Source organism: Bactrocera latifrons, unplaced genomic scaffold (assembly GCF_001853355.1).
Source record: "Bactrocera latifrons isolate USDA-ARS-PBARC rearing strain unplaced genomic scaffold, ASM185335v1 scaffold_464, whole genome shotgun sequence".
NCBI classification, from domain to species: Eukaryota; Metazoa; Arthropoda; class Insecta; order Diptera; family Tephritidae; genus Bactrocera; species Bactrocera latifrons.
In genome coordinates, this window is record NW_017537117.1 from 66,841 (window position 1) to 85,794 (window position 18,954).

General features: G+C 33.6%; 1 protein-coding gene across 3 annotated transcripts in view; it reads left to right on the forward strand.

Moving 5' to 3' along the window:
* LOC108973170 (transmembrane protein 132C) overlaps positions 1–18,618 on the forward strand; it is an 85,195-nt gene extending 66,577 nt beyond the window's left edge. The window contains exons 11-17 of one of the 3 annotated variants that reach the window (XM_018940234.1): positions 12,277–12,629; positions 12,697–13,104; positions 14,550–14,658; positions 14,723–14,822; positions 16,560–16,815; positions 16,897–17,153; positions 17,688–18,618. In XM_018940234.1, the coding sequence (XP_018795779.1) occupies positions 12,277–12,629; positions 12,697–13,104; positions 14,550–14,658; positions 14,723–14,822; positions 16,560–16,815; positions 16,897–17,153; positions 17,688–17,702 (1,498 nt within the window). In that variant the 3' untranslated portion in view covers positions 17,703–18,618. The remainder of the gene's footprint in view (positions 1–12,276; positions 12,630–12,696; positions 13,105–14,549; positions 14,659–14,722; positions 14,823–16,559; positions 16,816–16,896; positions 17,154–17,687) is intronic. The other 2 variants (XM_018940236.1, XM_018940235.1) reach the window with 2 other exon arrangements.
* The last annotated feature ends 336 nt before the right edge of the window (positions 18,619–18,954 follow it).

An 18,954-nucleotide genomic window follows, 5' to 3' on the forward strand; every position in this document is an offset into this window, starting at 1 on the left:
CAGCGGCTACGCTGGCTAGGTCATGTTGTCCGGATGGACGAAAACACTCCAGCTCTGAAAGTATTCGACGCAGTACCCGCCGGGGGAAGCAGAGCGGTTGTTAACTCGGCTATAATCGCGTAAGCGGTGACTATGATAATCAGGAAGAAGAAAGATACGCATTAGCGGCCACAGGCTGCGAACAATGTCAAGACAAATCGTTTCCCTGTTCCTACAATATATTTTAATATGCTAATCAAAAAAGTAAGCAAACAAGGATATTAGTGCGGTGTTTAAAATCATTAAGGCATTTTTTAAGGTATTTTTTTTTTTTTTTTTTTTTTTTTTTTTTTTTTTTTTTTTTTTTTTTTTTTTTTTTTTTTTTTTTTTTTTTTTTGTAGTTACCAGTCTTTGGATTTGGTATGAGAATATGTTAATATGTTTAGTCACTACTAATTTGAGTGGAATGTTCGCACGAGTTATGGATAATACCTCTTTGGTCTATGGCAAGAATCAGACTGACTCTGTCATCAGATCAGCAACTTGAGTCTGCCACAATGTGTGGGTGTACCGCACATTCCAACAGACTCAAAATATGCCGAGTCTGCTGTTTTGGTCACGTACTGGCTGATCATGCGATGTGGTGCACAACTGCAAGCCGTCAGTAACCTGAGATGTAACTCCCCAAGAGCCACTCTGAGAAGTCTCCTGACTTCTTTTATTTATAATTTTCAAACTTATTTTTTCATTTTTTTTTACATAAGTAAATAATAACAATAATTATACCAATTAGTATTATTATAATTAATGAGGCACTTATGCCATAAGATAGACTTTTGTGATACTTTAGTTCTTCTATTTCTGTAATATTCTTAAAATGATTTAGTACAATATCGTCAAAGTTTATTTTTGACCCTTAGCTTTGGTTTAACATTTTAACAGGATGTATCAGTTTATCAATAAATTTGTTTTTGTTGTTATTAAACTTTTCTTCATTAATTTTAATTTGACATTTCGCAAAATTTATTATATAATTATTTTGTAGTATAAAATTTCTGTCATCACAATTTTGTATAAGTCTCAAATTATTTGCATTCTTAATGATTAAAGTATCATCACTTATTTCTTGTATTATTGTAGTATTATTATATTTAAATTCACAAGTGTTAAAACAAATACAATTCTTACCTAATTTTAGTTTTTTTAATAACGTATTATCTTCATATTTATAATGTTTTTTATTTATGGTTACAATTTTTTCATCCTCTTGAGCTATTTGCAATTTTACATATACTTTAAAAAAAACTTTTTGGTATTTGAATAGCGAACACAATTGCTTCACTTTTGAAAGCTACTACTCCTACTTTGGCTAGTTTCAGCTTATAAAAATCTATGTCAAAGCTATCTATTTCCTCTTTAGTTAACATCCCCGGGCGTATTAAATTATTTTTAGCGGTGGTTATATTATTTTGGATTTCATGTATCTTCCCTTCTATATGCCTTAATTTATTCATTTGATCATTGTAAAGAACCAGTTTCGCTAGCTCTCTATCCTCCTTTTGTATCTGATTTAATTCTTTTAATATTTTACTCCTGTCATTTTTTACTATTGTTTTCATTAAATTAATTGAATCGTTAAAATGCTCATTTATGATAATCTGCTTATTGATATTTGTAATTGCATTGTGCGAATTTCCTTCTATTACTTCTAAATGACTAATTACATCCTGTCGGTCCTCCTCGTCCATTACCCCGAACAACCATTTATACATTGTGCCTCCTAAATTAATTAAATCTCTCTTCTTTCTTTCCTCTTCCTTGGGAGTAATCGATCTAATTTTTGCTTTAATTACTTTAATTTCGTTAAAAAGGAGTGCCTTGTTACTTAGGTCTGCTTGTCTTATGTTTTCTGTCATTTCCTCCACTAAACTTGCTAGCTCTTTCGGGTGTATAATATGTAGGATAGTATTGAATTCGTCAACGATTTCTACTTCGTCGAGTTGGATCATGGTCATATCGGTGTCACTTGTAAGAATGCTATTGCCAATTTCATTGCGGTCATCAGGAACATTATTATCCACATCATCTGAGAATGTATTGACTTGTGAACTTACACTTTCAAATACATCGCCATTATGTGCTATTATGCTAAAAATATCATCATCATTTTCCATACCTATTCTATCTAATTTAAGTGGTCTTTTTATGTTTGCTACATGAATGTTTTGCAAGGGAGTAATTCAGAAATATGGTTCGTCCTTGTGTCTTACTCTTTTATAATTTTTTATCGGCCCCGTTGTTCTCAGTTCTTGGTAGTCTTCTCTGTACCTATTTCTATTCTGTATTATAAGTTGTTTCTTCTGGTCTATTGCGTTTTTTAAAATGGTTGGATCAATACTATTTCTTGCGTTATTGGGTGTACATTTTATGGTTGAGTGATAGCGATCATTATAGTTACCTATAACGATCTGTATCCTCATTTCTGTTGAGAGACTTGGATCCTCAATTCCTGTTAGTTTTTCTAACAGGGTTGAGTGCAGCCTCTCAATGTCTGCATTACCTGTATGGGAGTTTGATTTACCAATTCAAGTTATGCGAACCATCTGCGTCCGCACACAACATAAATGTGATTCTATATTTAGCTATATTTTTCGTTTTGCGCAACAAATGTTTTATCGGACAGAAAATGCTGCCCAAACCATGTTTTCAGGGTACAATTTTGTAAATTCAAGCTTGGCTGGCCTTTAATATTGGACCACTCATTGCAAAATTACGCTGTCTTTGCTTAAAAACTGTTTATACAACCTTGCCTCAAGAACGGGATATACCGACTTATGTAAAGCTTTCCTGATTGCTGCAACTTCATGTGTGTTTGACTCTGTCTCCAAAATTTTCGTTTTTTCTTTTTTTTTTTTTTTTGAGATAAAATATCAAACGATTTTCATGAATACCTTCATCGATTTTTCTTAAAATCTTAGCTTTTTGATGCAAATTTAATCTGATTTCTAATAATTTTTTCTGCTTTTTTGACATTTTTTAACACACTAACTATAAACAACTCACGTTCAAACGTTCATGACAAAGTACGTATGTAGCTCGCATAATACATAGCAATTTTTTTTCTTGCTAAACAAACAGTGGGGTTTGAAAAAAGATAAGATCACATAAGTGAACCAAAAGTTGTTTCTTTTCTTTAACCAAAGTTAATCAAACGTTAACATTTTAGAGCGGTACGTGCACGTTCAAAATCGGTCAACTTAGCCGAACGTTTAACTTTTTCGCGAGCGAGTTCACTTTTCCGCGATTCTACTGTACTATATAAACAAATGTTAATATTTGTATTAATTTTTACTTAAACAAAATACAAAATTGAGTAATCCCGGTTGTTTTACATTTTTAACTGGCAAAATGAACTTTATGGTTTTCGCCGTCTGCTTTTTTTGAAAAAATCATCACTATTGTGAATGAAAAAAAGCAATAAACTGGCCTGTAGTTCAATATACAAGCTATGATAGCTTATGACAAGCCAACAGACTTGCAATTATATTGGCTAAGTATTCCATACAAAATATGCTAATAGCTGGTCAAATAAAACGCGCCAAAGAATTCCAAAAGAATTACCTCACTAGATTCCGGTTAGCGTAATCTTGAAATCTATAATTCTTAATCGTTGTCGAGACGGTAACGAATGAATATCGAGCATGCCCGGGCCGCTAAGACAAATATGCTCTGCATGAAATTATTTATTTATTTATATGAATTATTTATTTCGTGTTTTTAGTTATTTAAAGACATTAAATGTTAAGGTTTTTAGAACTCAAACTATTTCTCAAATAAAAAAATATCAAAATTAATTGACTCATAGACCACTGAGGCAAGCGTTTTTAAATAATTTATTGCCGAATTAATTTAAGGTAAAATACCAGATTTAGTTGTTGATGAAAATCGGACAGGTTTTACAATTTATTTTTGCTTACATGTCATAATTATTTATTATGAATTTGACTAAGTTCTTATTCCGTTTTTCTAATATCGTGAATGATGTACTTTTGTTTTGGTAAGAGATGGTGTCGCGAGAGAGCAATCAACTGACTCGTTTCTACGGGAAAAATCCAAATTGTGGGAAATTCTACGGTATCCTACGGTTAAGCGGGCGGTAGAAGCGGTGTTGGCTGATTATTTACATTGCGCTCTCAGTACATAGGTCGTATCGTCTGATTCGGCTGCGGTTTTTCGGTGTTCGCTGCTTCTGCTATTACGCATTTTTTATTCCAGTTGTCTGCAAATTTTTAATGCCAGTTGTTGGGCTATTTTTACATGTACTCCTCCTTTCAGAATACAATTCCGTTGTATTTTTTTTTTTTAATTCCATAATATGTATATCTATTAACAAGATTGCAAGTGATTACTAACATTATGCTAAATAAGTTACAACCGCTTATTACCTTTTCGTATATTTCCTTCGACTGTTTCCATTAAATTGGAAGAATAATAATTTTTCATCTACGCCAATATTTGTTAATTAATTTAAAAATTTCTTATATTATATAATATTAACTATGCTTTAATTGTCGAATACGTCTATTTTCTTCAATAACATTTTTTTTTTCATTTGTAAAAATTCTTCTATTTTTTCATCTATCTCTTTTTGATATTTATTTGGTATTAGTACAATTTTCTTATTTTGTTTTGCATAAAATTTCTTAACATTTTAATTTAAGGGGTTACGCCGGTGTGACACATAAAAAATTAAGCGATTTTCGTGAATTTTTTTTAGGAGAAAGTACGCTTCTTTGAACGTAAGAATGCATATTTTCAGCTATAAACTAAGTTTTTTTTTACAAAAATGTTGAAAAATAACGAAGTTATGGGTTGTTGTCTTCGGGGGTGCCAAAAAAAAGTTCCCCAACTTCTGGCATGATTCCGGCCTAATGAGTAGCTTAAACAAAAACATTCAAATGGCTTATTAAACTTAAGGATATTTCCTATGACTTACGATCTTTGAAAAATATCAAAAATTAACAAAATAGCATAATTTTGAAAAAAAAGGTCGTTTTTTACTGCTAAATTGATAATTTTAACCAATTGAAAACATCATTGTGTAGTAAATGTATTCAAAAATACTCTGTTTTAATTTGAAGTCGATTGGTCAATTTCTCGTTGAGTTATGACGCCAGCAATTTTGACAAATGTCGTTTCGATAAAAACGCGTTTAAAGTTTTACATATGTATATATTTTTGCACCTCCGAGAGGTCGATTTTTAGAACGCTGCCATTCAAAAACTATTCAATATACGACCTTCCCGATTTCACATGATATTTATGGTAATATAAGCTATCGTAAAAGCAAATATAAAAAGTTTTTTTTTGAAAGTGTCACACTGGTATAGCCCTTAAGCTTTTTAAACTACCAAATCTTTCTTTCAGCATTCCAAAACAGTGTTCGAATTCTACATCGACTAAATACTTTGTTAAAAAACTTCCTTTAACTCTGGGTTAAATTTCGGGAATTCTGTTTAAATGACGTTATAACATACTAGATAATTAATATGCACCGTCACCTGCGATCCATTCACCTTCTCCAAAAAATGAGTCTGCCTCATAATTCGCAAATACTTGCATCGTGAACGCTACCAGGAAAGCCTAACACCAAGTATCTTATTTACAATTTATGATCGCACGCGGAGTAGATGTGCTTTTGTGGAAAGTAAGCTTCTGTATCTTTTGAAAGTTTTTTCGCCAATGGAATTTCGGTACCATCCACATATCTTACGCAGTTAGGTAACTCACTCCAATTTTCTGCGTTTTTTCGTATTTGGTCAAAGCAAATACTGGTCATTATATTTCAATAGCACATTAAAGATGCGTTCAGTTAAATTCGAAAATAAAAAGAAAAACATGTTAACGCATACTGCAGAAAACTGACGAAGTTTGACCTGAATGATACCATCATCACTGATTCCAAATTAGCCCACAATCTTTGACAGCTCCTTCACCGTCAGAACCTAAGTGATACAACACAATTGCTGGTTAGGTTTCAGTTGGAAATTTTTTGCACGATCGAGTTTGGTTGAAAAGATCGCCTCCTTTTATTGAACCCAAAATAGCATCGAAAGATTTTCAAGGGACACGTGTGATCTTCTTGAATCTGATTTCATCAAGTTCCCATAAGATTTCATTTCGGTACACTATTTTGAATAAATGGTACAATGTACCTGCATTCTTCACCTAAAGCCAATACATTCTCAAATATTTCATCTTTATATTTTATCATCCGAAAAACAAACAATTTTCGTAGCAACTAGACCGGTTGAGCGAACTATCTAGTTTAAACGCGTTCAAAACTACTTTTTTTGATGCGGTATCCACAATATCTCAAGTTCTAATCAGTCGATTTATTTGAAATTTGGCATGAATATTTTTTAAATATATCTTGTAGGAAGACCGATTCGTTCAAGTAACATTAAAATAAGGTATGATACAAATTCAAAAGTACAACAGGATTGCTTATTCAAGTAACATTAAAATGAGGTAACGATACAACATAATACAGTAATCACATTTACATTGCTACAATTCGGCCGTCCTGACCATGAGATCACTTGATCTCAAGTGACTGACTAGACTTCGCGTCCTTTGAACCATGGTTTTATATTTCCAACTGTCCATACCCCGTGGTAAGGAACTCGAGACTGTTCAAATCCGTCGACATCTCTAAGTAAGTAACGATCGTTTCGTAAAACTTTTTCAACACAATACGGTCCCTTAAATTTAGGAATCAGTTTTTTAGACACCCCTATGTGAGAATCGAAATTTTTTATAACCACATAGTCTCCCTTTACATATTTTCTTGGCGCTCGCCTTTTTTTATTAACAAAGTTTGTATTATACTGTTGCAACTGTTCTTGTTTTACACTTGCCTTCTCACGTATATCGTGCAAAATTCGATTTTCACATGACTTTTTAACTTCTCTTAAGTTTTCTTTCAGCGAATCAACAATTTCACCTCTTTGATTTACACCGAACAACATTACGCTCGGGTGCTCTCCGGTTGTGCTATGTATCGTGTTATTAAAAACATGCTCTATACTTTCTATTACCGCATTCAAGTTGTATCGTTTATCTGTATTTAACATTTTTGATATCATTGGTCCCAAACTCCTATTTACCYGCTCTAYCTGACCATTTGCCTGTGGAGAACCTGTAGCGATCTTAATATGCTGAACCGAGTTTTGTTCTAAAAATTCTTTAAATCCACCAGATGTAAAACAACTTCCTCTATCAGACACAATACATTTAGGACGACTATAAATCCGGAAATAACTTTGCAATGCTTGAATCGCTTCTCTAGTGTTTGTTGTTTTGGTAGGGTAAAGTCTGACAAACTTTATAAATGCATCAATGACGACAAAAATGTGTTTCGTTCTTAATGAGTTATCAATCGGACTGAAGTGGTCAATGTGAACAACTTCAAAGGGAATTCTTCCTTTTGGAATGCTGTGTAAAAAACCCTCCTGCGCCCCACTTTTGGAAGAGAATACAATACATTTCAAGCAATTTTTTATGTGTCTATCAACCTTTTCTCTTAACTTAGGGAACCAATAGCTTTTCGATATTAATTCTACTACTTTATCTATGGCCAACCTCGTCATGATATTTGTAAATTACATTACCTTCCATATCTTGTGGAACACAAAATAAAACTCTGCCATCATTTTTTTTTTTATACAAAACCCCATTTCTCAAATAATTTATGTTCTTTTTCTTCTAATAGTTTTTTCCACTTTTTTAAATTCTCATCTCTTTCTTGGCATATAATCAAATTTTCCTCAAAGGTATTTGTTTCTACCACTAGAATATTACTGGACCGACTTAGAGCATCAACATGCTGCATGTGTTTTACCGCTCGATGCTCCAACGTATAATTGAAGTTTTGTAACTCTAAAGCCCATCGTGCTATTCTAGGGTTAAGTTCTTTTTTATTAAATGTAAACGCAAGTGAATTACAATCTGTTATGATCTTGAAGGGTTTTCCTTGAAGGTACACACGATATCGTTTCAAAGCGCTAACTATTGCTAAAGCTTTCAATTCGAAGCTGTGATATCGTGCCTCTGCTTCTGTAGTTCTTTTCGAAAAATAAAAAATTGGGTACATTTTTCCATCTTCTTTCCTTTGCAATAAAATAGCCCCTAACCCTATCGAACTTGCATCACAATGTAACTCGGTGTAATCATTCGGGTCATACAACGCAAGTACCGGGGCGCTTAGCAGTTTAGATTTCAAAAGCTCAAAGCATTCTAATTCTTTTGCCACAAACGAAAATATCTTTTCTTTTTTTGTCAAGTCGAACAGAGGCTTTTCTAGAACAGAAAAATCCTTCACAAACCTGCTGAAATACGAACACAAACCTATGAAACCTTGTACTGTATGAACGTTTTTTGGCACCGGAAAATTTTTTATCGCTTCTAGTCCTTTGTCATCCGCCCTTATTCCTTCACCKTCAACAATATAACCCAAATAATTCACACTTGTTTGTAGAAATTCGCACTTGTCTAACCTTAATTCAAGTTTATTTTGAGTTATCTTATTTAATACTTTTTCTAGAATTTGGAAATGGTTCTCTAAGTYTTCTGTTGCAATCATGATATCGTCTAAATACACTATAACTTCTCCTTCTTTTAKCATTTCTGCAAATATTTTGTGTATAAACCTTTGAAACATCGATGGTGCATTTTTAAGTCCAAAAGGCATTCTCGCGAATTCAAACTGGCCCAACGGGGTCACAAAAGACGTATATTTCTCTGACTCTGGATGCATATAAACATGAAAAAAAAACATTCTTAAGGTCAAGCTTTGTGAATATTTTCTTCTTCGCCAATCGATCTAACAAGTCATCAATTAATGGAATCGGATAATTATCTTTCGCGGTTACTTTATTCAGCGTCCGGTAATCTACACACATTCTTAGATCTCCCGTTTTCTTTTCTAATTCAGTCGGCGCCGCATATTCGGACTCACTTGGTTTGATATATCCCTTTGCTAAATACTCATCTATCAACTTTTGCAACTCCCCTTTTTCTGCATACGATAATCGTCGCGGGGAATAATGAAAAGGTTTTATGTTTTCTAATACGAGTCTCATGCTACATTTTACCAATGGTTCATCAGGACGTTCGGCCTGTACATACAGTTTTGTAAATATTTTATTTAATTTTGTATAAATTGTATAATTTCTTATCACCCAGTTTTTTAATTTCATCAACAATACAATTTGTAACCATTTTTGTTTTACAACGATTATCGCTCAGATTATTTTACGATCAATTATCTCTTTTCTTTTATTCGCATCAACTATCATTTTCCCATCATTTGTTTCGTCAACAATACACCCAGTTTTATTTATATCACCCACTTTTGTTTTTCTATCATTTGTTTCATTTAACGTAGCTATACACTTTTCTACTTTACAACTTTTATTTTGTTATTTATGTTTACCTTCATCGTTTACACTTTCATATTCAACACTGTTATCATCAACACTCTTTTTCAACTTAAYTAAYGTATKCTTTTTGATCTCATCCTTGCATATCAAAATTAAATTACTTGCTTTGAAAAAGTCTCTACCCAAAACTACSTCATACCCCATAGTCYCATTGGCCACTACGATCAAATTTATATTGACAAATTTATTTTCAAAACAAACATTACAATTAAATTCACCAAACATTTCTAATTTACTTTTATTTAACCCAAAATATGGAATACAAACTGAAAAATTATCATTAAATTCAATATTATCTGGTAAGGATGATCGTTTTGCAAAACTTATTGGACTCCCTGAGTCTATGAGGCATTCTAAATATAAAATACATTCAGTATTATTACTAACAATAAACTTTAAATATCTTACGTATGGGCTCTCATCTGCACGGTTGTTTTGAATCCTCGTTGGACACGTAGCGGCTTTATGCTCTATGCTGCCACACCCATAACACGCCCCAACCTCTCGCTTCGGTTTTCGACATGCCACGGCCATGTGTCCAAATGAATTGCAGTTGAAACATCTGACACTAGTGCGAGGCATCTGCATCGAGTCATGTTTCAATTCAACTCTCCCGAACGCCTGCAGAAGCTGCACTCTTGTAGTGTAGCATTGGATATATGCCTGAGTCCGTAACTGCTCGTCCGGCATACCCTCGACAATATGGTCAATCAACTCGCATTCATCCATATTCAACGGACCTGACAGTGAAACCTTTTCATTGTAGTACTTTTGGAAGGGTTCACCAACCGACCACTTGCGCGCTTCAAACTGTCTTCGCAGCAACAACTTGTTGTGTGTTGATGCAAACACCGCTTGTATTTCTGCAACAAGGCTGTCTATATTTTCTGTGATAAACAGAGGCCAGGCATGCAGCCACACTCTTGCACTACCTTTTAGTTTGCTTATCATTACAGCGCGCAGTGCGCCATGATCGAGATTAAAAACTTTCCCAGCACTTCTTAATTGTTGAATCCAAACGTTAAAATTCGGCCCACCTTCGTATTCTGGTAACAGATCYTTTAACATCTCCAAAGGTATAGCACCGACATTCCTTACCGTAGCGCTATCTTTATTGCGTTGGTTTGTTACTGTGCCTACAGCGCCGTTGCTGTTCAAAGCGTCATTGTCGCTGTCGTTCATAGCGCTGTCATTGTTCAAAGCGCCACTGCCGTTATTCAATGCGTTGCATGTTGTATGTTTGTTTGTTTGTTGCGCTGACATTCGTTGTGCCGTTATTTAAAGTACTCGAAGCTCTGCTATTCGATGAATCGTCTTTTTCTGTCACATCAGTGGCGCCGCCTACTACATTGCTTGATTTAAGTTGCACGATCATTAGCTTTAACTGCTCGACGTCTTTGGTCAGGTTCTGCGTCTTTAAATCACGTTCCGCTGCCGCCTCCAAAGGTGATTCATCAATGCCCACCAATTCAACCTCCTCGCCAGCGAAACTAGGACAATCGCCACGCTCAATTGCGGGCACATCGCCCAACCTTATTGCCAGGGCACTTTTGTTGCCATGAGTCGGGAGCCCCAACCGCTTCAACCACTCACGCAACTGGGCCGCCGTATATATGTTTGTATCGACGCACTCCATTTTTATAAAAAAAATTTGCAAAAATTTTTTTAAAACTGTACTTTGCTACTGTGCCCGAATCCCACTTCTGAGATTTTGTAGGAAGACCGATTCGTTTCGTGGTTGCGTCCGAACTGACTCTTCTTTATTTCTTCTCGCTTTCATGTCGCCAGTTACAAGTTTTTAAAATTACATCAGGGTTGCTTATTCAAGTAACATTAAAATAAGGTATGATACAAATTGAAAAGTACAACAGGATTGCTTATTCAAGTAACATTAAAATAAGGTAACGATACAACATAATACATTAATCACATTTACATTGCTACAAGCTCTATCACTAGAAGCAACAAAAAAGAAAAATTTGAAATTTATAATATTTTTAAAAAAATCGACAAAATTTAAAAATTAGTGAAAAAATCGATCTTTTATTTTTTTTGAGTAGCCGCCATTTTATTAACAATTTTTAGTTTTGCTGCTTCATGACATACCGACATTCGTACTCATTAAGAATCTGTCATTGTTTTATTTTTCTGATGACAAGGGTCGAAATCATGGCGATGAGGACGCAGTTTCTTTTTCCCCCCTTTTCTTCAAAGACGCATAACTCGATGAAAAAAAATTTTTTTTTAATTGTTGAAAAAAGCTCGAAAGCCTCTAGACTAGAATACCGCCTTATAGCAATATCGCCATTGAGCGCTCATTTAACTCATGTTGCATTTTGCCTCTTCGATACATGTTTTCAAATATATCACAGCAATGTGAAAAATTGATACAATCAGTCCTTCCATTTCTATGTCCTAATGATTTTAGATCGCTGATGGAAAGTAAAATATAGTAAAACTAAGTTAACAAAATAAGTTAATACGATACCAAATTTGATTGTAATCCTTCCACTATTTCATCGAACAATGAGGTTGAACTCTTTCGCTACATTCTTTTGCCAGCACCAGAATGTATTTAGCAGGCTTTGCAAGTTCCCAGCGTATAAAATGTTGGGTTACACCCGAACTTAGCCCTTCCATAACTTATCATTTAAAATTTGTGATCTCCAGAAAATGTTTTTTTCCTTTTTGTAATATTTGGTTAGACATATGTATCACCTGATGTACTAATGTGATGGAAGTAATGTATTCCCTTAATTAATTAAATTAATTTTTGTTTCAATCTGTTTTACAGAGATATTTCTGTGGAAGACTACTTTTTGCTGGTGGAGAGTTTGGATACCGAAGTCGTTGCATTTGCACCAATGTTGGCGTCACATCATCCAAGAGTTATAGCGGTAGGCGAAGGAAGTGGCGACCTTTTACGGGTAACATTACTTTTGTCGGAGGATTGTCGTATGCGACGAAGTGTTACATCCTCAAAACATATCAAATCGAATTTTTCTCCTCTAATAAGCTCACTAGCAGCAGTTGAAGTAGATTTCAATAACTTTGATAATAATAACAAACTGGAATCAATTCAAAATGATGGAATCGGCAAAGATAGAAAAAATTTCCGGATAAACGGTGATTTAGCTGATATTATCGGTAAATATAATGTTTTTTAAATTAATTTTTATTATTTTTATTTCAAAGTAATGAAAAAATATTACAGTAGGCATCCCATTAAAAAATTCGATCTATAATGAGGACAATCTTATGGTACAAACAAAGCAACATCATGGAAGTACACAACCTTTAAAAAACTATCGAAAATATTCCTTTCGTAATAACATGTCGTCTATGGAAGTCGGGGTATATGTACTGCTCACTGCTTTTTGCTTTGCTATTGTGGTATTCGTAATTTCTTGTGTTGTATATGCATCGAAATTTAGACCAAGAGTTCTTGACACAGGAAATGGTCCCTTAGAACTGAGTAAGGCTATTATCTCTCCTAGTATTTTGTCGAAAGATTTACGATTTCCTAAAGAATCAACCACTAATGTGCATGACTGGGTTTGGTTGGGACGTTCAACAATGGATAGATCAGCAGCGGCTAATGACACAACCACCAATAATCGAGGTGAATTATTTATTACTGCTCTAGTACAGCAGCAATTTATTTTCATTCCACTATTGATACGGAAATTTTAGTTTTTTACTCTAAATATTTTCCAAACGTGCATACAACCTGATTTTCCCCCATTATATATTTAGATGCATATCGGGCAAGCCCCGAAAAAATCAACATCGTGTATATACCTATATGTATGTACATATACTATTGGACAAATCTAATCTGCTAGTTTCAAAGAAATAAAAACTTAAAACCTTATCTTTTATTAAATTATTTATATTTTTCTTATTATAAAAGCTTCATATAAAATAGTTTATAGTTCTCAGTGGATTGATTGATCGATTCGTCATTCAAAAATAAAATTTCGTAATAGATTTCTGAAACGCAAATACGAAAAATCAGGATCCACCTATTTATTATCAGTAGCACATTTTTAGTCATTTCATTTATTTAATCAGTACAAATTTGAAAACAATCATTGAAAAAAACATCGTTAATACTAACATACAAGGTGTGTTCCAAAATAAAGAGGACTTTTTGCATCTATCACCCCCTGGTGGCACCATCTATATGTCGACTGGTGCGTTAGAATCTACTATCTTTATCGATTGTCCAGGGAGAATTTCATGACATTTCATTGATTGGAAGTGAAGTTATTGCATCTTAAGTGTCAGTATATTTGTGTTATCGGTGCGAAAATTAGCTTCGAACAAAGAGCCAACATTAAATTTTATTTTAAAATTGGTAAAACTTTTACCGAAACATTCACAATTGCCTATCCCGTAGCAGAGTGCACTAGTGATTTTAATGTTTTCAAAGTGGTCGTGAGGACATAAATGACGATCAACATGTGGGCCAATAAAAATCCGTGATCACCAGAAATTCCATCGAACATTTGGGTGAATTCATCAAAAATCAGCCGAAATTATCATTGAAATTCATGGAAGTGGAATTGAACATCAGCAAAACATCGATTTAACGCTTTTTGACGGAACATTTGGGCTTACGAAAGGTGCGTGCACGGTTTGTTTCGCACAAAATTGCTCAGAATCGTCTCATCGATCGATGCTTGTGACCGATTATTTGACCAAAAATTACATTTTTACTATTAACCACTCCCCGTATTCACCTGATACGTCTTCTTCCTTTTCGAAAAAATGCATTTGCCAATAAAAAGAAAGCTTTATGCAGATGAATAAAATAAATTGATTTTGCCGAAAAAACCATTTGTTCTTTTTTTCCTTAAAGTCCTTTTTACTTTGGAACGCACCTTGTATAACTGTTGCTCAGTATTGTAGTTTTTATGTACAAATATTATCAGAATGCTCACGTTCATATTAACGAGGGAAATTTCTATAAGATTTTTTTAAGAAGCATATTAGACAAAGAAAAACGGCACCACCATTATATAATTAAAACTTTTGTGGATTTAAATAATTGTACCTTTTCAGATGTACGCATAAAGATTACAAATAACCCCATTAACTTTATCGACAGTTCGGTCACTTCTTTCGATAATCATCTAAAAATCTCCGGTCATAGTCAAGAATCAATTCCAAGGTACACTTTAAGATAAATTTGTATATTTTTGGAATTAATTGCAAATATTTTATTTAATATTCAGACCAGAAATAAATAGTTCTAATTGCTGCATAAAAGCAATCGAATATAAGCCTCCTGTACCTCCCCATCGTAATATTGGAGTAAGGGCTCTCGTAAGTTTCGTAAGTATAATTGTTGAATTATTAACTCTCCCATTTCTTATTAAAACAGGTTGAACAGGAATAACGATTGCTGATTACGCGTTTACTTAATTTGAAAATAACTTTGCTTTTTGAATAACTTTGCAAAAAAATTTATACAAAAAAATTTCGTGATGAAATTAGTGGGTATCTTTTCCTGACAATCTTCTTACTACTCTTGCCTCTTCTCTAGATCTTACTTGCTATAATTAATGTGTGCCCCTTAATTAAAGTTTTGATTCCAGAATGACCTCAAATAGTCGTAGCTGTGAAGTAATCGTCCACTTCCTTATGTTCAGCGACATTCACTTATATACACCCTGTCAAGAAAGTATCGGGAATTCTTCATTTAAATCTCCCGCTTATATGGAAGAAAGGTAATTTTTTTTCTAGGTTGGTACAACTGTCCTTAATTATGATGCCAAAAATTAGCGCGATCTGTCAACCAGTGTATTTACAGCAGCTGATTATGTCAGTCGACTTCAGTACTGTTTGTCGAATTTTACAATGACCGAAAATATTGATCAAAGTATTTGTGTTAAATTGTGTATTGCGAACAAACTTTCGTGTGCCGATACGTTGAAAATGTTGCGGAAGTTTTGGTGAATCTGCTCTATCAAAAACGCGAACTTACGAGTGGTAAAGAGCCTTTAAGGATGGTCGGGAGACCGTCGAAGATATGCCTCGTTCTGGACGGTCTTCAACGAGTGTGACCGATGATGACGTTGAAAAGTGAAGGTAATTGTTGCCAAAAATAGCCATGTGAGTTTGAGAGAGATTGCCCATAGACTGGAGGTGTCACATGAGAACGTTCGTACGCTTATGCATGAAAAATTGGGCATGCAACGCGTTCCTGTAAGACTTGTTTCGATAGAGCTGTATTTCCTTCAAAAAAGGCATCGCGAGCAGGTGGCTGCAGACATGCTGGATCGAGCCAATTCGGATCCCACCTTTATAGAACACATAATTACTGGTGATGAGACATGGGTCTATGAATATGACACACGTGCGAACCAGTAATCATCCGAATGGCGGCCCAAAATGCTCATTGTTTTCTTCAATATTCGCGGTGTCTTCTGCTATGAATACGTTCCAACTGATCAAACCGTCAACAAAGAGTATTATCCTGATGTTATGAGGCGTTTACGAGACGCTATCTGTCGGAAACGTTCGAGTTTGTGGGCCAACAATTCGCAGATTCTTCATCATCATAACGTACCATCGCACAAAGACATCATTGTGAATGAATTTTTGGACAAACACTCAACAAATATCATTGAGAAAGCACCGTATTCACCTGATATGGTCCCCTGTGACTTTTTCTTATCCTCCACACCGAAATATCCATTTCGGGGAACACGCTTCGACTCAAATGAATACATTAAAACAAATTAGACGCGAGGGCTGAAGGCCATCCCAGAAAGGGCCTATAAAAAATGTTTTGACGTTTTGAAGAGTTGGCACATGAGTTTGAAATGGATGCTACTTGCAAGGCGATAAAAAAAATTTGGATCATGATTGAAAAACTTTCGTTTTATTTATAAATTTCCGATACTTTCTTGACGGGGTGTATATCTATATACATATTTTATTTATATTATAATTTATTTAGACCAAATATGCTTGTAGTTTACAACAAGCAATAATTTCTAATTTCTGTAAAACAACAAACAAAACAAAAACGGTCGAGTCTAACATATTTTTTATCTTTTATTTAAGGATAATGAGAAGCGGGTGGGTTTGGGTAAAGTTGAAACCGAAGAAAAGGAAATTGGCGTGAATCTTTTTGAAATAGGAGTTGACAAAAACAGTGACCAGAAACAAAAAGATACCCATTTGATGCACAACTCTTTACAACAGAATTACAATGAAATGCACAACGCAGAAAAGATAGTACAATTCGGTGATTATAGTAGAAAAACTGCATTCCAATTTGATTCGCTACCACAAAATAGTAAAATAGACAGTGTTACTGGTAAGTAGTACCAATAAACAAAATACATAACACACTACCTATCTAGGAATCTTTAAAAATTTCTTCATAATTATTTCATAGGAGATTGCATTATATACAAAGCACAAGAAAATAAGGCACCTACGTCAAATTCAATAGAAGAGGAGGGGGCTAAATTATTGCAACCGAGATCAGAGATTAAATCCGTCTTAAAAAAGGAAGTTAAGAGAGCTACAGTTGTTGGAAATCCTATGTTTTCTAATACAGCATATGATCACGTTGATAGTAGAGACGACCTAGTCCTTGATGGTTTTGAAATGGACTACGAACAAATTATGCATTATTTTGACAATTTAAAAGTAAGTTAAATAAGTGTAATTACATTTTATTAGTGTATACCGCTTAACGGAATTCGAGTTATTTAAATAGCGAATGAAATTAATTATCGATCAAATTTTATGTTGTTATAAATTGTGTACTCCAATCATTACTACATTTCCTCCGTGAATCGAAAATATTCGGCCCTATTCCCTTTGCCCCTTTTTAATTGTCGTTTCCTTTTTATTTTCATTCGTTAACAAATGCAATTTTATTTACTTTATGGCAACTGTCTCCGTCGCAACATAGAGGTGCAAATGAACCTTAGGCATACGCAGAATTTTCTGACCCTAAAATTCCCAACTGCTTCTTGTTACAAATTTACTCAAAATTTATTCGTTTGAAAATAAGGAATACAAATTTATTTTCGAAAAATGTTGATAACGCCAACAGTAATGTCAAAAGTGTTTTTATTTCGTTTTAAAACGGCAACGGAAATAGGGCTGAATTTAATAAAATAATCATATCAATCATAGATACATTTAATACAAATTTATTTTTCCTTATCTTTGCAGGAGTCGAATGCTTAAATGCGCATTACACTATATCGACAAGAGCTAAACCATAATATATGATATATATATATCATTGACTGGAATTTCTAACCATCATGGAAAGTTTGTGAAAGTCAAAGTAAAAAAATATACGGTGGAAGATGCATATTAATATGTGATCTTCCAAATACCAGTGCGCATAATATTACGCTTATTTCGTTCATAAGTAAATACAAATAATAATGTTACTCGTACATTTTGGAACACACTCATATAAAATACGCGTGTCCTAAACAAACATACGATTTAATAGATAAGAAAACACTGCAAGATTTTTAATTATTGTTTAAGTTTTTATGTTAGTGATCATTGTTTTATATTGGTTGCATAAGCGCATATATTTATTTCATTAGAATATTTATAAAAAGTCATTCCATTAACAATAGAATACATTTAATTGTATGTATGCAAAAAGCCAAATATTTAACTTTTTAAGCATAAGATTGTGCCGTCCAAGTATTTTATTTCAGTCTAATCATTAATCCTGCTTTAATTATTATGTTGTCATATATACGAATGTAATAAATTCCTCAATAGCAAACAAGTAAAATATAAGTCGCTTGCCATTGAAGCTTTTGCGGAATTTTATAAGCTTTTAGAATGTGAAACAACTAACCTTAGATATATTAAACTTTCTTAATGTAATAAGTAATTACTTTTTGTCTCTTTTAAATGTACAAACTATTAATACATAAATGGTTTAAGATATACACGTATAGTATGTTAATTTATAGAAATTCAACAGTAATGTTAATGTATCCTGATAGTTACCCAACCAAATATATCGCAATATTATATGATTTCGTTCACGAAAATATGTGAAGACACCAAAATGAATTATATCTTGTACAATTTATATACTATAAATAAATCAATAGAGAATAAATAACAAGATTTGCATAAATTATCAAATGTGAAGCATGGAAGTGTTGACAAAAAATACGCATCTCGCATTCTCGACGGTTTTTGGTTCAGTTGGACATTAAAGAAGTATAACTTAACTTTGCAATCCATTGTTAAGATTGTTACAAATGTAAAAATTTTACTACATCTTCACACAATTTTCCACTGCATAATTTATTGCAACCACATATGTATGTACATATAAAGCTTTTGGTCGTGGTCACCAATGTGAATATTCTCACTATTTGTCACGTTAATGATTAATTAATAGCGGGATTCTGTAACCAATCCCTAGTCTCTATTTGAGACATTTTGAGGTAAAGTC